General features: G+C 52.5%; 1 protein-coding gene across 6 annotated transcripts; it reads left to right on the top strand.

The window, feature by feature from the left end:
- The first annotated feature begins 3,002 nt into the window (after positions 1-3,002).
- On the top strand, positions 3,003-19,939 carry LGALS9 (galectin 9). 6 transcript variants are annotated; one of them, XM_037809733.1, is made up of 11 exons: positions 3,003-3,140; positions 8,717-8,808; positions 11,192-11,393; positions 12,040-12,150; positions 13,154-13,249; positions 14,810-14,845; positions 15,422-15,472; positions 15,988-16,029; positions 16,483-16,571; positions 16,737-16,899; positions 19,128-19,939. In XM_037809733.1, the coding sequence occupies exons 1-11, from the start codon at positions 3,102-3,104 to the stop codon at positions 19,272-19,274; spliced, it is 1,068 nt and encodes a 355-aa protein (XP_037665661.1). In that variant the 5' UTR covers positions 3,003-3,101; the 3' UTR covers positions 19,275-19,939. The 6 variants fall into 6 exon arrangements, with proteins under 6 accessions (XP_037665661.1, XP_037665664.1, XP_037665662.1 ...); XM_037809736.1 differs by lacking the exon at positions 13,154-13,249; XM_037809734.1 differs by lacking the exon at positions 14,810-14,845.
- The last annotated feature ends 1,079 nt before the right edge of the window (positions 19,940-21,018 follow it).

The raw sequence follows: 21,018 nt of genomic DNA, 5'->3' as shown, positions 1-21,018 counted from the left end.
AAAAAGTTGAGTTCCTTGGGCCTATCTCAAGTTGTTTTTAACATTTTGAGGTGTACTTTCCATATAGCGAAAAGCACAGAACTTAAGTGCATACTTTGGTGAGTTTTGACAAGTGTGTACATCCCCAAGTGACCCATGCCCTTATCAAGATAATAGAACATTTCTATCACCCCAGAAAGATCCCTCCTGCCCAGTTAACCCCTATCTCCTCCCAGCAGCAACCACTGTTCGATTTCTTCTCTTATAGATTAGTTTTTCCTCTTCTAGGACTTCATATCAATGAAAGCATTCAGCATGTACATTTTTGTATCTGCCTTCTTTTGTTCAACATATTTTTTGAGGCTTATCCATGTTGCATTTATCAGTAGTTTGTTCACTTTTATTGCTGAATAGTACCCTATTCTATGGCTATACTAAAATATGTTCATCCATTTGCTTTTGGATGGGCACTGGACTGTTTCCATTTGAGGCTATTATTATAAAGCTGTTGTGAAAGTCTTTGTGTAGACATATGATTTCATTTACTTTAAATAAATACTTAGGAGTGGAATTGCTGGGTCACAGAGAAGGTGTGGTTAACTTTATGATAAACTACTGGAACAATTTCCAAAGCATTTTACCAGTTAACACTCTCGCTGGCAACGTTTGAAAGTTTTAGTTGCTCCCATATCCTTGCCAACATTTAGTGTTGGCATTCTTTTTTATTGTAGCTATTTTAGCAGGTTGATGAGCAGAAGTTTTAAATTTTGACAAAGTCTATTTTATCATTTTTTAATTTTATGGTTGGTGCCTTTGGGTGCTAAGAACCCTTTGCTTATTCCAAGTTTACAAAAATACCCACCTATTTTTATTTTTCTAAAAGCTTTGTAGTTTCAGGTTTTACATTTGGGTCTGTGATCAATTTCTTGTTAATATTTTGTGTGTGGTGTGAGGTATGGATCAGGGTTCAATTTTTTCCACATGCTTAGCTAGTTGGCCTAGCACCATCTGTTTAAAAAATTTCTTTCCACATTGAATTGCTTTGGTGCCTTCTTTGAAAATGAATTGACCAAATTAGAGTGAGCCTATTTCTGGACCTTCTGTTCCATTGACCTATTTATCTATCTCTATAACACCACCATACTGTCCAAATTATACTAGTGTTATAAGAAGTCAGGGAATCAGGATGGTGTGAATTATCTAACTTTGTTCTTTTCTTTCAAGATTGTTTTGGCTCATCGAGGTCCTTTCCCTTTCCATATAAATTTTAGAATCAGCTTGTTAATTTTCACAAGAAAAGTCTGCTGGGACATTGATTTGGCTTTGCTGTGCTCTTGAGAAGCCTGTGTAACCTACTATTGTTCCATAAATGGCGATAGGGTCAAATTGATGTGTTGGTCAAATCTTCTGTATCTTTAGTGATTTTCTATTTGTTCTCTCAATTACTGAAAACTTAGGTGAGGAAATCCTCAATTATAATTGTAGATTTACCTATTTCAAAACTGTTTTGTCAGTTTTGCTTCAAGTATTTTGAAGTTTCATTATTAGATACATACACTTTTAAGATTGCTATGTCCCTTTGAGGAGCTGACCCCCTTATCATTAAGAAATATGAGACATATTCCTCTTGATCTCTAGTAGCATTTCTTGCCCTTAAATCTACTTTGTCTGACGTACTATAGCCATAGCGGCTTTCCATATGCTTCGCGTGGTATAACTTTTCTTTCCATTCACTTTTAATCAACTTGTATCTTTATAAAGTATTTTTCTTGTAAACAGCAGATAGCTGGGGATAGAAATCAGAGTTTGAACACAGAAGCAAAACTACCAAAACACATGTATATTATTATGTATTATACTATTATAGGAATTTGAGGGAGTTGGTTAAGTCATCGTCTGTGTCTGAAGTCAGCAGGCCAAGCAGCCCAGAAGGGGATATGGACGTGAAGGGGAAGGTGTGTGAATAAAGGACAGCTGGAGCCTGTGAGGGTGGGACAAACATTGAGCTCTCACTGCCTCCACCTCTGTCCTGGGGAAGGGGTGCCCTGCAGGAGGGGCAGGTGCCTTCTGACCCCTGACTGGTCTTACCTGGCTCCATTCCTGGGCACACTGCAGGGACCTGGTCGACCTGGGGTAAAATTATTGTCAAAAGCCCCCACCTCCCTCTCGCCCTCCCTCCCTGGCCTCTTCAGCTGGTCTTTGTTTCAGCCACAAGCATATTTCTCTTAATGAGTGCTGGAACCAATTAAAGGGAGTTTATTTAATATGCCTTCTCCCATGTCACTTAGAATGTTCTGTGATGTCCAAGACTTCCCTTCAACCCCTCACACTGTTCTAAAGCTCATAAAAAAAGGAAGAGAGGAGAAGAGGAAAAGGACAGAAATTCAAAGGAGGGGTGTCAGAAGCTCTTAGGGGCCCACTGTGTCCCAGGATTAAAATCTCCATTGCAGCATTTTTCCTATGTGTGTAACATTTCTTTCCTCATGATTTTTCTTTTTTATGTGAGGAATGGAATTTTAAAGAGAGAAATACTCTTTTTGAGACCCTAAGTGTCCATCTGTAGTTCAAGCTGCTGCTAATTAGCTGTGTGACCTTGGGTATGTCCCTTGGGCTCTGTGTGCCTCAGTTTCCCTGTGTGTGAAATGGGTACAACCAGGCCTTACCCCCAGAGTGGTGGTGGTGAATCTGGGGGTGTACACCAGCCCCTTCTAGTGCTCCCGTTTCTTTCTGGACGCTGTGACCTGCATGCTGGGGAGGCACCGTCACATGGCACAGCACAGTGTTCTCTAGAAACCTGCTGTCTTTTCCATGTGGTTGGAAAATTTTGAAGCTCTGTGAAGCATAGTGGGGGGGGAGGGCAGGGCACAGGGGTTGAGGAGGAAAGGTCCCTGGGGCTGGGCGTCCCTGCTTCCCTCTCCCTGGGTCCCACCCTCACCCCAACACCCCCCACTCCTCCCCAGCACCCTACCTTTCTCTCTTCAGACTACTTCCTCTTGCTCCTGGCTCCTCCCCACTTAATTACCAAACTGCTTTGGTTTCTCTTTCCCCGTGGAGCCCTCCCGGTGTGCAGAGGACTTCCTGGCTGGTGTGGAAACAGCTGCTGGCACAGAGGCGGTGGAGAGATGGCGTTCTTCAGTGCACAGCCTCCCTACCTGAGCCCGGTGAGCTCCGGTGCGGGCACGGGGTGGTCGGGCCGGACTGAGCTGGCAGCCACAGCCAGGGGCAAGTAGCTCTAGATCTTTGAGGAAACAACTCTTGGGAGGCAGGAAGTGGCATCCCAAAGCGAACACAAGAAGGACAGACTCGCCACATGGGGCAATCCCAATGCAACTTTCATTCCCTGCCTGTGTCAGGCCTCTCAGGGGCTGGAGGGGACAATCATCCTGGCTCATGCATTTGTTTGGCACCTGCTTACTGAGCTCCCTCGCGGTGCCTCGCCAGGTGCTGGCGGAAGGCAGGTTTGAACAATAACCAGAAAGGTGATGGGTTTGCATGAGGGGGCAGCCAGCAGGGTGTCTGGGGACGCTGACAGCTCAGCATAGTGGTTACCAGCACTTACTTTGGAAATGGCCTCCCTGAGTTCAAATCCTGGTTTAGACATTTAGTAGCTGGATGACCTCAGCAAGTTACGTTCACCTTTCTGTGCCTCAGTTTCCAACTCTGTGAACCGGGGGTAATACTAGAGCCCACCTCCCAGGGTTGGGGTGAGAACTTGGCGAGGCAGCATATCTTGAGTGCTTGAACAGAGCCTGGGATACTGTAGGTGCTTTGTAAGTGTCTGGTGTCGCTAGGAGTCTGGGGGCCGTGGCGGGGCAGGGGGTACTGAGGAGATGCCTGTACCCTGAGGGTGAGTCTGAGTTAACAAGGCAAGGGTGGGTCCAGGATGTTTGCAGAGGGGGTGTCTTGGGGCTGAGAGAGGTCTGGGACTGTCCCTGCAGGGTGGGGTGCAAAAGGCCACACATTAGCTGCCCTACCTGCAGGGGGCTTTGTTTAAATGCAGTGAGGCTTATTATCCCATTTATTATCCCATTGCATATGCAGAATAACTGAAGCTCAGAGAGGTTCAGGCCTCTTGCCACAGGCCCTTCGATAGGAAGTGGTAGAGAAGGAATGTGTTTTGATTTGACCCCAGGAGAGGGGGATTTACCCCCCTAGCACACCATACTGGGGAAAGGCAGGAAGGTGGCAGCCCCAGGTCTGGGAGCTTCTGTGGTCACTGAGTGCTGGGCCTGGCTCTGTAGTAGGGGCCTCTCCCAGCGTTGGCCGGAATGGTTCACGGAGCCCTTCCTTGGCTGGTGGACGGGGTGCGGGTGGGCAGGGGGTCTACCAGGGCCTCACCTTCAAGCCCACGTCAGCAGAGACCCACTGGCTTGGCCTGTTTCCTCCCTGCAGTTGCTGACCCCCAACCCTCCCCCCACCCCTGGCTGACCTGTGGCGGCTCCCGATATGGGACCTGTATGAGAGGACGCAGATTGGGAGAAGCTGGGACGGGTGCCCTGGGAGCTGCAGAGACCAAGGGCAGATGGGGTGACAGTGGGGCTCAGGGTCAGAATCCATCACCACGGGCTCCTCGTTAGATAAGGATCCCAAAGCTCTTTCCAGGTTCTGGCATTTTATTATTCTGGTGACTAGTTTTTACTTTCAAATTATGGGATTCAGATACCAGTTTTTTTCAAACCAGAAGCAAATGCCTCTTATGGGCAACAGCAAATTACCACAGGCCCTTGGGGTCTAGACAAGAGAGAGGCCAGCACAGCCCCTACAGGGCCATGAGCTCCCTGGGGGGGACTGGGTGACTGGCTGGCTGGCTGTGGCCGGAGCCTTGTTTCCTCCAAAATGCTGACTTGTGTGGGAAGGTCACATTCTGCCGTCCTGCTGAGAAGTCACATGCCGTGCGGGCCTGTCTTGGGGACCTCGCCTCCCACTCCTTCTCCACATCTGGGCTCCCCTCCTCTAGGGGCCCAGAGTGAGGCTGGAACCACACTCAGGACAGGGCTCACCTGCGCCGGGAGCAAGGGTGTGCTGTGCTTCACTGTCAGAGGCAGCCTGTGAGTGTTCCAAAGCATGGGTTCTGGTGTTGGAAGTAAAGTAGTTATCTTAGGTTAGTTGTCTTTCTCTTACTCCCTTGTTATGGTCTGTTTGAAATGTTCTTTTATGTATGTTTTTTAAACATTTCTTTAATTTTTTCATTTTTTATACAGTTGATTTAAAAAAAAGTTAAAAAAAAGGAAAAAATATGCAGAGCCCCCTTGAGCTGGTGGAGAATGCAGGGGTTTTGGGCTGCCCCACCACGGTGGTTGCTAATGTGCTCACAGACAAAGGGGACTGGTGGTTTGATGGGCTGAGCCCTCTACCACAGGACTTGCCCTTGGGAAGACTGTTGCTGCAAAGGAGAGGGTAGGCCTCCCTATAATTGTGCCTAAGAGCCTCCTCCCGAGTGCCTCTTTGTTGCTCAGATGTGGCCCTCTCTCTCTAGCTAAGCCACCTTGAAAGGTGAAATCACTGCCCACCCCCCTACGTGGGATCAGACATCCAGGGGAGTGAATCTCCCTGGCAACGTGGAATATGACTCCCGGGGAGGAATGTAGACCCGGCATCGTGGGATGGAGAACATCTTCTTGACCAAAGGGGGGATGTGAAAGGAAATGAAATAAGCTTCAGTGGCAGAGAGATTCCAAAGGAGCCAAGAGGTCACTCTGGTGGGCACTCTTACGCACAATTTAGACAACCCTTTTTAGGTTCTAAAGAATTGGGGTAGCTGGTGGTGGATACCTGAAACTATCAAACTACAACCCAGAACGCATGAATCTTGAAGACGATTGTATAAAAATGTAGCTTATGAGGGGTGACAATGGGATTGGGAAAGCCATAAGGACCACACTCCCCTTTGTCTAGTTTATGGATGGATGAGTAGAAAAATGGGGGAAACAAACAAACAAACAAACAAACAGATGAAGGCACCCAGTGTTCTTTTTTACTTTAATTGGTCTTTTTCATTTTAATTATTCTTGTTATTTTTGTGTGTGTGGTAATGAAGGTGTCAGGGATTGATTTTGGTGATGAATGTACAACTGTGTAATGGTACTGTGAACAATCGAATGTACTATTTGTTTTGTGTGACTGAGTGGTATGTGAATATATCTCAATAAAATGAATATTTAAAAAAAAGCATGGGTTCTGGGTTCAAATTCCAGCTTTATCTCTGACTAGCTGTGTGACCTTGGGCAAGTTACCAAGCCTTTCTGTGCTTCAGTTTCCTCATCTGTAGAAGCAGTGCTGATAACGCCCAGGGTTGTTGTGAAGATAAATGAGAGAACATGGAGCATGGAAGGCAGGCCACCAGAAGGGCCTCGGTGCCTCTGGGGCAGGAGGACACCTTGGCTTTTAGCCTCCGGCGGGTGAGCCACCTCAGCCACCGGGCTGAGCTCCCTCTGCTCAATGGAGACACTGGGTCTCCAGAGGAGGCTAACGCCCTCTGGCCTGTAGGACACACCTCTGCTATCTAGACTTCCTGAGGGGAGGAAAAGGTCCCCAATCTCTGGGCATGGCCAGGAGCAGTGAGCGGGTTCTGTCCCAGCAGAGGGTTTCAGTCATCCATTCTGATGCAAACAGCTGCCATTGTCAGGCCAGGGAGAGCAGGGGCTCTCCACGTGGCATCTCAGAGTGCTGCCAGGGGTTGGGATCCCGCTGATACCACAGAGTAAGCTGGGCCCACAGGGGTCGAGTGACTTCCCAACATCAGAGCTGCCAATGCAGGGAGCCGGGAGGCCAACTGAGGCCTGTGGGACTTCAGGTCCCTCCTCCTGCGTCACCCAGAGCAAAAGCGAGTCCTGTGGTTTCCTGCCAAGATCCTTCACTGACAGTCCCAAATTCCATAGGTGGTAAAAATGCCAGGCTTAAAGCAACACCAATTTATCATTTTACAGTTCTGGAGGCCAGAAGTCTAAACTCAAAGTGCTGCAGGGCTGTTTCCTTCTGGAATCTTCAGGGGAGAATCGGTTTCATCTCCTCCTCCAGCTTCTAGAGGCCACCCACACGCCTTGGCTTCTGGCTCCCTCCTCCACCTTCAAAGCTGGCAGCCTCCTGCCTCTGCTGTCACATCTCCTAAACTGACTCTGATTCTCTCGCCTCCCTCCTATAAGAACCCTTTGATTACATTATCCACCAGAATAATCCAGGGTGATCATCCCATCTCGAGATCCTTAACTTAATCACAGCTGCAGAGTCCCTTTTACTGGGTAAGTAACGTACACACAGGTTGCAAGAATTAGGACATGATGTCTTCGGGGGCCGTCATTCCTAAGGCTACCGCAACTTCTCAGTTTCTTAAGAATCCTTCCAGATTTATTGTATCTATAAACAATTTTACAGAAAATAAATATCTAGATGTCTGTCTTCTCTTAAAAAGTTGGTAGCTCTGCCAGCACCGTTGGTTAGAGCCAAGCAGACTCTGTCCTTCGGGAGAGGCGCGTGGTTCTGGTTTGTCATAGTCTGTACCACCCCCTAGTGCGCCCACCTGGCCGTCTCACTCACAGGCCTCACCTGCCTGGCTCCTGCAGGTATTTAATTTTTGTAGGGAGTTGACCTCAAGGAGCTGTTAGTGAAGAAATTAACAATTTGAAAAAAAAAAATGTGAAAATCAGCTAGGAGATCGAACGGTGTTGTAATGTAGGTGGTAGAACCATGTTGAATAAAAGGCACTTTGGAGGTAAGGTTTGCAAGTTGAGAGGTAACCAATTTGGGAATTTTGCTCAGAGATGCCAAGGTGTGGTGGAGGAGAAGCTTCTACTGTGGGCCACTCCCTTCCACACACTTTCTCTCACCAAAGCATCAATCGTGCACAATAGGGATTTGACCCTATGTCACAAATGAGGAAACCGAGGCACAGAGAGGTTAAATAATGCCCAAGGCCACTCAGGAAACGAGCAGCAGAGTTTGGATTCTAAAACAGATACATGCCCCCATGGCCTGCTGCTCCTTTCAAGATGCCCGGGGAAGAGAATTCGATCACGTGGTTGCCCGTGGGACCTAGGTCGAGTGGAGATACCACCCTTGGGGCTTGGGGGTCGCTGAGGGCCTGAGGGAAGGAATGGGCACCCAGGAGCAGGAGGCGAGGAGGAAGCTGTCCCAGGGCTGCCGAGGGCCTCCGGGAAGAGGTGCAGCCAGAGGGGGCTGGGATGGCCAAGGTCACGGTTGCCATTGTTCTGTGGGGGGGAATGCCTTTTCCTTGGTCCTCGCAGTGAGCAGGTTTACCCTCCAGAATAGGTTTGTGGGTCCCCTTGATCCGTTGGGGGCTCCTGGGTCCCCAGCCAGGGTCCTAGGCCCTTTGCTGGGAGCTTGGCCTGGGGTCCAGCAGCCCCCATCACTACTCTGGGTCCTTCCCCCCCAGGGTTGCATGTGTGCTGCTTCCCCTGCCGGGAAGGCGTTCCTTCTGGTGAACTCCTCATCGTAGCTGCCACTTCCTCCCAGACCCTCCGAGAGGTCAGCTCCCTGTCATATCTGGTCAGAGCCCACAGCCTCCTTATCACGACAGCAGCATGTGTGTACAATTGGCTCCGTTAGCATCTGCTTCCTGCACGACCATCCACAGGGCCGAGACTCATCTGTGTGGCTCCCACAAGGCTGCTCCCCAGGTCCCAGCTCGGCACCGCCGTCCACAGGCTGCCACGAGCCGGGACTGAAGGAGAACACACTGGTCAGACTGGCTGACTGGACTCCACCTTCCTCTTCCCTGCAGGCTGTCCCCTTCTCCGGGTTAATCCAAGGGGGTCTCCAGGACGGACTTCAGATCCACGTCAATGGCAAGGTTCTTTACTCCAGTGGAACCAGGTACCCAGAATTGTTGCTTCTGTCCAGTCTGTCCCTTGGCAAACCCCCTGCCGGTCAGCTCAGGCCCAGCCAACAGTGTCCACACAGGGCCCAGCCTCTGCCAAAGCCCACGTGGCACCAGGGGGCCCAGCACATCCAGGGGCACCAAGGCAGGGTTAACGGGTGGCACAGAGTCTCGGAGGGGACTCCAGGCCAGAGGTGCACAATCAAGTTACAGAGTTGAACTTTGCACACTGTGACCCAGAGTCGCAAAAACATAACTTCCTCCTTTTCCCATAACTGCTCTCCTCCACTTTGGAACCATCATTCTGCTGATGCATGAGTATTTAAAGTTGTCCTCAAAAGTGATTTGGTGTCTTTTGCTTTCAAAGTTTTTTTGAGAAAATACTGAGTCCATTCAGAACACAACTGTCTCATCGGCGCTGTTTCCCAGCCCCCTCCTCCTTCCCAAGGGGAGCGTTCACCCCCTCTCAGCAGCCAGGGTGGCCTTGGAGCCTCACGCAGGCCTGACCCTCGTCTGCGTGGCCTGGAGGCTTCCTCCCGTCGGATTGGGGCTGCCTGCTGAGGTCCACACTGCCCACTAAACCCCTCCCTGAAGCCTCTCGGGCTCAGTCACTTTACCTGGGGCATGGGAACCTTTCGGGTCCCCTTCACGCCAGTTCCTGCCCCAGCCCTACCTCAGCTGAGCCGTCCAGTTTCTAGAACCTTCCTGAACCACTGCTGCTCCACCTGTCTGCCAGTGTGGAAGGGGCCACGTGACCCTGGGACTTCTCCCCGTGCCTCGTGGGGGTCCCCAGGAGACTCCTAGAGGAGTGAGGCACCAAAGCCCTCTCAACCCCGAATTCCCCAGGTGAACTCTGAGGGGGTGGGGAAATCGAGGACACGGCCTCCGAACTTCTGTCTCTTTCCCTTTCCCCCTGCTTGCCTCTCCTTTCAGCATCAGGACTTTCTACTCCCTTCCTGTCTAACAGAAGCTGTCCCCACCTCAGACAGTCTCTTCACTCTGGACCTTTTGCTCTCTCCTTTCTCTGGGCCAGGAAATTCCACAGGACTACGGAAGTGAAACTGGATGACCACAAAGGGAAATATACGTGCAGAGAGATTTCAAAACCAATATTCTTCATTTTAAGAGGAATATGGCCTTAGATTTTGTCACGTGGAGCCTCCTTTCCTTTTAGTATTTCCAGAGGGAGCTGCTGGCTATGGCTCCAGGCGGGGGCTTCCGGTGGGCCTTGCGGCCGAGGCTCAGGCCACAGCAGTTGCCCCTGGACCTTGCTGACCGAGCACTCACAGAGCCCCCTGGTATGAGGATGGCATCAGCGTCCTGCTGGCCAAAAGGGTCCAGAACTGTCCCCTTCCCGTAGAGAAGTCAAGCGGGCTCACTACAGGAATTTAATAGAGCATTTACCAAGGGCCCACTCGGGGCTTGGCGCAGGGCCAGCACTGTGGGGGACACAGAAATAACATGAATGAGAGGCCTGCTTGGAAGCACTGGCCCAGGTTGGGGTCATGAAGCAGCTGCAGATCCCACCCATGCCGAGCGCAGGGAGGGCTGCAGCAGGCAGCGCTGGTGCTGCGGAGAGCCAGGGACTCAGACCTGGTTTTAGGACACGAGTGGGGCATCTTGGGAAAAGGGCCCCTTTTGTAAGCCAGCCTTCTTGGGCTGCTCTTTTGTTTTGATTCCTCACCTTCGAGCTGCAGGAAGTTTTGATGCAGATGGGTTTCCTCTGGGGAGAAAGAGAAGGGAGCTAATATTTACTTACATTGGAGCCTCCTGGCCACTGCCCCACATAGCCATCCCGTGAGAAGGGTCACCCCTCTCCTGGGTGTGGTGACGGCAGGGTGGGGTGACCCAGTGGTCACCACAAATGACAGGCCTACCTGGCCTGATGGACAGCACTTCTCAGAAACACACGCCAACATCCCGTGTGGAGCCGACGCCTGTATGACAAGTTTTCCTGCCTAGAGAACTAATATTTATCCTATACCTCACCTTTTAGAAATATCTCTATAAGTACATTCTCATCTACGTCATATGTTCTTTCATTTTGTTCTCTGCCCCCCCCCCCAAATTTTAGGCACGTTTAATGACTTCCATTTTTGACACAAATTTGTCATTATTTCCCCAAGATCTATGCTTCTTGTTACTTATGTCAACACTTCCATTTACTCATTTTCGACTTACAGAAAATAATGCTGTAAGGGCAAAATGCAACAACTGCATAAAAACACTCCTAGTGAGGTGGACAAAAGGATGCAACAGATCACGGGTTGTTTGGAAGCCTCCAAACGTAAGCCAAAGGACCCCCCAGTCCAGGACCCCCAGTCTTATCATCACCAATAAACCACACGACAGAAGACTATTCGGTTTCCGTTGGCCTAGGTTTAGTGTGAACTTACAGACCGGTTTCAGCGAAAACAACATCGCCTTCCACTTCAACCCCCGCTTTGAAGACGGCGGCTATGTGGTCTGCAACACGAAGCAGAACGGGAGCTGGGGGCACGAGGAGAGGAAGAGGCAAATGCCCTTCCAGATGGGGAAGCCCTTTGAGCTCCAGTTCCTGGTGCAGTGCTCGGGCTTCAGGGTGAGCAGACCCCCGTGCACTCCCCAAAGCCAGGAGCTCCCTGGCTTCCCAGCCCCAGCGGGCTCGGTGAATGGCCTTCTGGTGAATGCATTAGCTGAGATCAGGCCCAAGCAAAACCTCTGTACAAGTCGCACGGCCTTTTCCTTGTGAGGGTGTTACTGATGGCTGCACAGTCCCCTCACACACCTTCACCTGCAGCTATGCATGCCCCTGCTGTTGCTTTTATTCAGAAAATGGGAACTAGAGGAGTTACCATGTTGCTTTGGGGGCTTGTATGTCTTTAAAGTCCAAGCTGATTCCATTCCTCCAGGGCAGCCCCTCTTGGCTCCAGGTCTCTGGTAACATCTATTTTTCTGCAATTTGCTACCAGCCTTTATCCAGGTTGTAGAAATTGCTGAGTTTTAAAAGCCATTGCAAATTGTTTTTGCAGGTAGAGTAGGGTCTCGGGGCTTGGCGTGGAGGTGGGGGGCGAGCTGTCTGTGTTTGGCCTGTGTCTGTAAGTGGCACGGTACTGAAGTCTGACCGCCCAACCTATCGGGGATGGATGTGAAAACCAGACACAGGTCTTCACTTCTAGAAACGGGGGTTCCAGTGCTCCCCGCCCTGGCCTCGGTTTCTGCTCCCGGAACGTGTGCTCCTTTGGCAGGTGGTGGTGAACGGGAGCCCCTTTGTGCAGTACTCGCACCGCGTGCCCTGGCGTCACGTGGACACCATTTCCGTGGCCGGTGCTGTGCAGCTGTCCTACATCAGCTTCCAGGTCAGACCGTCCACCTGGCACTTGTCCCAGGGGCTGGGGTGCAGGGTGCAGTGCCCGGGCCATGGGGATGGCCCTAAATCTAACAGCCCATCTCCTACCCAGACGACTTTGGGGACACCCTCCCAGCCCCCATCCTGGTGCCTGCCATCTGCTCTGTCCTCGTTACCCCCTTCTTGTGTCACCCGCCTCTGCCGCAGTCTCCCAGAGGCCTCAGCCACTCTTGTCTCTGTTGCTCCCTGTGTCACCCTGTTTAGGAGGCAGCATGGTTCCGGAAAGAGCCCAGGTTTGGGAATCAGGCTGAAACCAGTTCACATTCCCCAGTCTGCCACTCTCACAGCAGACGGCATCGTGGATGAGTGGCATCACCTCGTCCCTAGAATGGGCATAGTCATGCCACCCCAGGGGTTGCCGTGGGGTTCAATGAGATAAGACACCCCTCTGTGTTTTAAAATTTTTGAATATATTGCAACATCTAAAAGTTCGGGAGATAGCATGTGAAAATCTGGATTTCTGGCTTTTTGTGGAAAATGGGAAGAGCAGGGTGTGCTGAGCCCATGTGCCCGCAGGGCCCCAGGAAGCTGGGGTGGGGCTGCCACCACCGCCATCACATGTGCAGGGGACCCCCCAAGACGGGGAAGGCCCGGCGCAGGCCTCGGCATGGCGGCACCTCCCCTTTGGTCTTTATCTCTCGGGTGCTTTCCCAACCGATGTCGCCCCCTCTTCCCTGTGGTGGGTGAGATAACGGGGGGAGGGGACAGAGAGGGACGAGGGACAAGGGAGAGCTGGGGAGAGAGGAAGGAGAGGGGCGGAGGGGGGGTGAGGGAGAGGGAGGGGAGAGAAAGGGAGGGAGAGTGGGGGGATCAGGCTCCACTGAGCACCTCTCCCCCTTTCCCCCATCCCCACCCCCGCCTGCTTTCTCCCTCTGCCCCGGCCACCCCCTGTCCACTCTTTCTTGGCTCTCTTAATGCTTCTCTTCACCCCGTGGTGCTTTTTGTTTTAACAGAACAGTCGTGCAGCCCCTGTCCAGCCTGCCTTCTCCACGGTGCAATTCTCCCAACCTGTCCATTTCCCACCCAGGTTCAAGGGGCGCAAACCGAAAGTGAGTGCAACACGGAGGCCCTGGGAGGCTGGGCAGTTAGCAGGGAAGCGCAGAGGCTGGGTCCAGCCAGGCATATGGGCCCCGCCCTGCCCACCCCTGGGTGCCCCGTCTCCATCCAGCTGGAGCCCAGAGCCCCGGACCTGGGAGGCCTCCCTGACTCTCCCTCCTCCTCCTTAACATCTCTCCAGTGTGCTGACATCTCTCCCTCACCAAAGCCACTGTCTTGGGCCACCGTGATCCCTGCCACGTGGCCACAGCCTAGTCCCCAGTCCCCAGAACCTGCCCACTGCCTCGGTGCCCTTCCTATAAGCAATCTGATCACATAGCCCACCTGCGTCAAACTCTTTAAGGCTCCCAGTGCTAGTCAGTAAAACCCAAATTCCCCAGCGGGGCCCACAGAATCCAACCCAGCCTCGCCCCGAGCCTCTTCTAGCCTCATCCCTCACCCGGTGAAGCTCACGCACCCTCACCACTCACACGGGGCTCCCCAGGGCCCCCACGCACATGCTGTCCCCAACAAAAATACCTTTGCCTCCCTCATCACCCAGAAACCCCTAATCATCCTTCAATGCTCTGCTTAAATGTTGCTCCCCTGGGGAGTTTTCTCCTCCCGGAAGATTGTTGGATGCCCCCTGTGTCCCCACAGGTTTTGTCTATATCTGTGCCCTGCCAGCTACCGTGTTGCATTGTAACTCTGTTTGTGTGTGTGTCCCCACCCCCCACAAACACCCTGAGGGCTGGGGTGGTGTCTGGATCACTGTGTATCCCCAGCACCTCACACAGTATTGAGTAGAGACTCAATGCATGAACATGGAATGGGGTTCGTACGGGCAGTTTGGGTCTGCCGGGTGGGGACAGGACCCAGGACAGGAAGGGGAGCCGCAGGGGCTGGGGGCAGGCTGCTCTCCTGACAGGTAGGGCCCCTGCCTCCTCCAGGTTGACTTCGGGACTGGTCAAGCTCCAGGAAACTTTTGTGTGGAGCCCAACTTTGGCCCCAGCCTGGGGAGGATATAGGGTTCAGTGGATACAAGCAGACAGAACTGGGTACCATTTGGGGTTTGACCGCTTGCTACATGGGTGAGCTTGGGCAAGCTGCTTAACCCTTCTGAGCCTGGCTGCCTCACCAGAAAAACAGGAGCTAGGATGCATCCCTCACTGTAGGGCACTGGAGCCCAGAGCTTGGCGTGCAGGGGGCCTTCAGTGAGTGCCAGTTTCCATCTTCTGGGTGAGATATGGCAAAGACGTCCTGGCTTTGCCTCTGGGAGCAAAAGGAGCCAAAGTGGCCTGTATCAGACCTGCCCTTCTCTCTCTGGGGAGCCCATGGAAATATTCCCCCTCCTCCACCCCTGACCCCAACCCAGTTTCATAGCCATAGGGTACCCAGGTCGGTGGGTGAGGATCTGGGTGCACGGGCTCGGGAAGTCTCACACAGGAGCAAGGAGAGACAAGCGTGTCTGGGGAGGCATTTCTTCCCACAAGAACCCACCCTGAGTTCTGCAGACATCTTCACCCTCACGGCGCCAACCAAAACCACCATTTTGATTTTCTCATCCCTGTCAGCCTCCAAGCAGATGGCCGGCCAACTCGGCCCCCATCGTAAGTCTCTTGCTCTTTCTTTGGACCCTTTTTCTTTTTCCCCTGTGGGTTAATACGAAGAGGGAGGACCAGGCACTGGGCCTCTCCCATGGGGAGGAAGGGGCAGCCAACGCCAGACCCCTTGACCATCTGCCTGGCTTGGAGGGCTGGGGAGTGGAGGGGAGGGAGCAGGGGATGGGGGTGTTTGCTGGCCTTGATGAATTAGGAAACCATCTGAATTGCCACTTGTTTGCTCAAGCCCCTGCCCTTCTGCAGACACAGGAGACCAAGCCCTCAAATTCATTTACTGCTTCCTGCAAAGTGAGGTGGCAGTTAGAGAAATTTCCCTGAGAAGAAAGATGGTCCAGAGGCCACAGCAAAGCCATATTTCTTCTCCAGGAACTCTAATCTTGTGCGCTGACTCTATCCCTTAGAAGAAATATCTCTACATGCCCGTTTTAGGGTCTGGACAGGGCGATGGGTTGGTTACACACAAGTAACTCACCTGAGAGGGTGCGTTAAGTGGCGCCCCCTGGTGGCAGCTGGTGGTTTTCACGCTGGTGAGCACTTGTCAAGACTTGGGTTTCTTTCTTCCAGACTCAAACGGTCATCCACACAGTGCAGAGCGTCCCTGGACAGATGTTCCCAGTAAGTCTGAAAATCCTGCTCAGCTCACAGCCCCACAGCTTCCCTCTCCACCAAGGGCTGAATTTCCCAGAGTCCTGGAGTCAGGAGCAAAGCAAGGGAGATGGGAACATTTGGGGCTGGGCTCACCACTCAGGAGACTTGGGGACCAAACTCCTCAGAACAGCAAAGATTCTCAGTGGGAAACCTGGTCCTTCTGTTAACTGAGGGGGCCCTGCATGCGAAGGGCTGGCCCCTGGGATGTTACTGCTGACGACAAGCTCAAGTTCTTACCCTCCTCTTGCCTGTGCAAACCGGGTGGGAGGCCTGGGGTTCACAGGCCACTGTGCAAGGGTTGAAGGGCAGGGTGGGTCCGGGTTCATAGCAGGAGGGTCCACGAAGGCCGACACAAGAAGGAAGCAGATGGGAGGATCCGAAGATCCAGCTTCATGACCTCAACCTCACCTTGGAGCGTCCCCTTTAGAATGTGGGACCCCATGTGTGCTCTCACATTGAATTTCGTGGTCTCTCTTCAACAGAATCCTACAATCCCACCTATGGTGTACCCCAACCTGTCCTACGTAAGTAGCTTCTCAGAGGGGGCTGGAGGTTTTGTTGGTATTGGGCAGTGTGGGAAGTGCAGGGCAGCTTGGGGGTGAAGCTTTTGCAAAATTAAAAGCAGTGCTTTAGCAAACCATCCATGTGAATTAGGGGAACTTCTGAAAGGAGCTTTCAACTTTTAAATTGTCCCTTCAATGTGATCAAATTATACAGCCTTCCCTTTTCAGCCCAAGTATCCTTTTGGTCTGGCCAAAGTTCTTTATGACAGTCTAAGACCACTAATTTGAGGGATACTGACAAGTTTCCTTTGGTGGTTATTGAACCAAGTAAAGATATCATGGGGTGCTTTCTCTAAGGTCCTCAGAGACACTGTTGCCAGACTCAGCTGCAGTCCAAGATCATGGACATTTGTACAAAATCCCCCGGGGCAGTGACAGGCTGCCACTGACTGGTGTAACCCTCTCCTCCCACAGCCAATGCCCTACTTCACCAGCATCTCAGGTGGGCTGTACCCATCCAGAACCATCATCGTGTTGGGCACTGTCCTGCCCAGCGCACAGAGGTGAGCAGGGGCACCAGGGCTCTCGGGGAGGAGAGAGACCCCCGCTGCCCCCAAGGTCAATCTGGCCATGCCCCTGGCTCTGGACAGCCTGGGGAGGAAGGGAAGGACAAGAGTTTAGACCTCGGTGGGCGAAGGGGTCGGTCGATGTGAGCTGCCCTCCCTCAGGTTCCACATCAACCTGCGCTCTGGGAGCGACATCGCCTTCCACCTGAACCCCCGTTTCAATGAGAACACTGTGGTCCGCAACACCCAGATCAAGGGCTCCTGGGGGTCGGAGGAGCGCAGCCTGCCCCGGGCAATGCCCTTCAGCCGGGGCCAGAGCTTCTCGGTGAGTGCCGCGGCCTGGAGCTCAGAGGGGCTGGGGGGCCGAGGGGCTGATGCCTCTGGCGTGAGGGCTGGGCCCGGAAAAAGAGAGAATGTTCGACAAATTATAAAAACTATTTTACTGTTACTGTCCCACATGAGGTAGGTGTTGGTGTCACTTTTTACAGATGAGGAAACAAACTCAAGTTACTTGCCTGAGGTCACAGCCCAATCAGTGCCAAATCAAACCAAAGAATGAGGTGTCATTCATTTATTCACTCATTCATTCATCCACTCACTCACTCACTCTTCCATCGACTATTTTATTGGGGCCCACTCCGTGCAGGTAGTACTCCAAGAGCTGGGGCTACAGCCTTGCAGCAGGCTAAGGGCCTGCTCCCCTGGAGTTTACAATTTAGGTGGAGGAGGAAGAACGAACGAGGTCACTGCAGACAAGCACAAGGTGCTCTGCAGAAAGCAGAAGAGAACAAGGGGACCCCGTGAGCCTGGAGCAGTGGCTGAGCTCAAGGAGGGGGTCTCCACTGAGACCTGGTCGATAGAAGAAGGGGGGCCTGCTAGGATAGGAGGGGTCGCACTCCCGGCAGAGGGAGCAGCGGGGGGCGGGGCGTGGGCGTGGCTGGAGGCTGGGGCTGCCTAGGGCGCAGGCGCGCAGCAAAAAAAAGTCCATGCAGGGGCCACCCCCCAGACCAATGTGTGTTTGGGGTAGGCGGAGTAAGTGAGTCGGGTTGCTGTAGTTTTACAAAATGCCCCAAGTGATGACACTCTGCTACCAGGGTAAAAATAACTGATGTCGGGCCTTGAGGGCCACGGAAAAGTGTTTGGATTTTAATACAGTGGAAAACCATTGAGGGGAGGGAGCAATACATTCTAATTTATAGCTAGCTGTGTGACCCTGGACAAGTGACTTAACTGCTCTTTGCCTTGGTTTCCTCATTTGCAAAATGGGGCTAATAATATTCATGTCATAGAGTTGTAAGAATTAAATGAGATAATATTTGTAGCATGCTTAAGACAGTGCCTGGCACCTAGTGAGTGTGATATTCACGTTAGCTTTTGCGGTGGGGATGATGGCGGCTTAACAGATTTGCTCCGAGTGCCTGGTGGAGAATGTATGGGGTGGAGGACACAAGTTAGGAGGTTATGGCTGCGTGGTCCAGGCACAGTCCCATGTGCTCGGTACTAGGGATGTGGCCAGAGTTCCTGCCACTAGGGGCTCAGGGTCCATTTGGGAAGAGAGAAATAACCAAATACAACTCAGGGTGATGGTGGGGGAGGGGGAGTCTGACTAGGTGGGTCAGGGGGTGAGAAAGGCAGAAAAGGCTTGTTGGAGGGGGTTTCATCCAGAAGCATGATTAGCTATCACCCATATTGGAAGCTGGGCTGGAGTGGGAGGCCCATGGGGCAGGGCATCTGTTCAGTTTGCTAGAGCTGCTGTTACGCAAAGTACCAGAAATGCATTGGCTTTTATAAAGGGGATTTATTAGGTTACAAATTTACAGTTCTAAGGCCATGAAAGTGTCCAAACTAAGGCATCAACAAGAGGATACCTTAACTGAAGAAAGGCCGATGGCATCTGGAACAACTGTTAGCTGGGAAGGCACGTGGCTGGCGTCTGCTGAGCTTTTGCTCCTGGGTTCCGGTTTCAAAATGGCTTCCTCTAAAATGTCTCTGGGCTTCTGTCTCGCTTAGCTATTCTCTCTCAGCTCCTATGCATCTTTGCTTGTTCTCCCAGGGCATTTCACTCTAAGCATCTGGGGTCCTCTCTTAGCTTCTCTGGGGGCAAACTGGGCTTCATCTCTTAGCTTAGCATCTCCAAACATCTTTCTGTCTGCATCTCCAAGTGTCTCCAAATGTCTGTATCTGTGTGGGCTCTCAGCTCCCTTAAGGACTCCGGTGATCTAATTAAGACCCACCCTGAATGGGCTGGATCACATCTGTGTGAAAACAACCTAATCAAAAAATCCCACAAAATAATAATTCTGCCCCCACAAGATTGCATTAAAGAACATAGTCTTTCCTGGGGGTACATAACAGTTTCATCTAAGCTGGGGGAACAGTATATGCAAAAGAGCACATGGCATGGTTAGTGAAAAGCAAATGATTAACTTGTAGGCCTTAATTAATATTTGAGAAAGGCGGGAGGGAGGGATGGAGACAGCAGCCTACATTTAGGTCTGAGGATGCAGATGGGACTTCCCAAGTGTAGTCAAATGAACTGGCCCCTCTGCTCAGGTGTGGATCATGTGTGAAAGCCACTGCCTCAAAGTGGCCGTGGATGGGCAACACCTGCTTGACTACTGCCACCGCCTGAAGAACCTGTGTGCCATCGACAACCTGGAAGTGGCCGGTGACATCCAGCTGACCCACGTGCAGACATAGGCAGGACCCCTGGCTCTGGGGACGAGGGCTGGGGCGTGATGCTGTTTGGATCTCCTCATCGCTCACCTCCACCTTCCCTGGCCGGCCCCTGTCCCAGCCCTTCTCACCCTGCCTGTGACCTGGAGCTTTTCTGGTCCTGCTCGTAGCTGCAGCCAGCCTGGAGGGGACAAGGCAGCTGGCAGGGACCGCCTTCCCCAGCCAGGACAGCACCCAGGACTCTAGCTGCCCACATCCTGCCACCCGAGGGGAGGGTCGCAGCTGGGGGTGGAAGGGCTCTGTGCAGGCTGAGGTTCGTGTTCAGTCATCTCAGCAGAGAGGGCGGGTCCTGAGCCTTCCTAGGCTCCCAGCTCAGGCCTGCACCTCATCCTTCTCCCAACCACATTCCTGTCCCCCCATCAGCTCCACCCCAGGCCCCAAGCCATCAGCTGTCCCCGGCAGGTGGGAGGTGGTCTCTTCAGCCCCTCTCTTTCTCCACCCTTTAACCTTACTGTGTCAGTCTGCACCAACACTTCACACACACACACACACACACACACACACACACCGGACAGCTACCCTGATGACATCTCCTGACCTCCATCCAATTGCCCTGAACTTTCTCAGCAGGGCCTTTTCCCTTCCCAGTGTCCTTGAAATGAGTAAATAAATAATTAAATAAATCGTAAGAAAAATCCCTGTCAGAGCATAAGCTTGGAACGATCGGGGCTTACTAAATGTGTTGGAGGCATCTTGGAGTCTCTAGAATTGGGAAGGTCCTGGGCCAGGGAGTGCAGGATGGCTTTGGGCAGGTGGGGTTCTGACATCCTCATCTGCTCCCAGTGGGGCCCTCACAAGCCCATCAAGCAATCTTGGGGACTGGGCGGAAGTCTCTGCCACAGGAAGCCTGGTCACCTAGGTGAAACCAGGAAACAGCCCCACACCTCCGAGATGGCCCAAGTGCTGGGACAGAGCCTTCGAGGGCCGGAGACGAGGCCAGGGAGACAGGTGCCAGCACCAGCTCATCTGACCCTGTGTCCCCGTGGGAGGAGGTGGGGGTGGGGTCTGGGGACACAGCCTCAGGAGAGAGGCTGGTTGTGCTGCACTTCTCGCGGCTCTTAGGGTTAGGGTGTGCAGAGTGTGGGGTTCTGCCAGCCAGTGAGCTGGTATAGGGGATCCTGGCTTGTACCCACATGATGCCAACAAATCCTGCCAACTCCATCAAGAATCCAGTCCCTCAAGGACCCAGAATGGGGCTTGGAGTGTAGTCCTAGACCAGCGGCACTGGAATCACCTGGGAGCTTAGATGTAGAGTCTCAGACCAACCCCGACCTACTGGATCAGAGTCTGCATTTTAACAAGCTCTCCAGTGATTCAGATGCACATTCTTTGAGAAGGTCTGGTTGGGGTGACAGGATTCTTGACCACAGTGTCACTATGCATGGCTGCCTTTCAGGGCTGCAGCTCCTCTGGGACCCTGGGGGCTGGCCCCCTCACTCAGTGGTTGGAAGACCCCTGCTCCCCGACCCCCTTCCAGTACCAGGAAGTGGGAGAAAGAAGAGGTGAGAGGTGGGCAAAGGAGCCAATGAAGCTGGGAACTTCCTCCAGATTTTGCCAGACCCCACCTGGCCCCTGGTTGAATTCCTTCCTTGGTTCTGAATAGAAGGACATGTGGCTCCATCCTATAAGAAGCCACACTGGCTGGCTCCAATCCCAGAAATGGCCCGCAGTCTCCTGTGCATGGAAGATGTGTGCACCAAGCCCTCAG

This window comes from Choloepus didactylus, chromosome 18 (genome assembly GCF_015220235.1).
Source record: "Choloepus didactylus isolate mChoDid1 chromosome 18, mChoDid1.pri, whole genome shotgun sequence".
In the NCBI taxonomy this organism is placed as follows: domain Eukaryota; kingdom Metazoa; phylum Chordata; class Mammalia; order Pilosa; family Megalonychidae; genus Choloepus; species Choloepus didactylus.
Note: the sequence above shows the minus strand (reverse complement) of the source record. Positions and strands in the feature narration are given on the sequence as shown.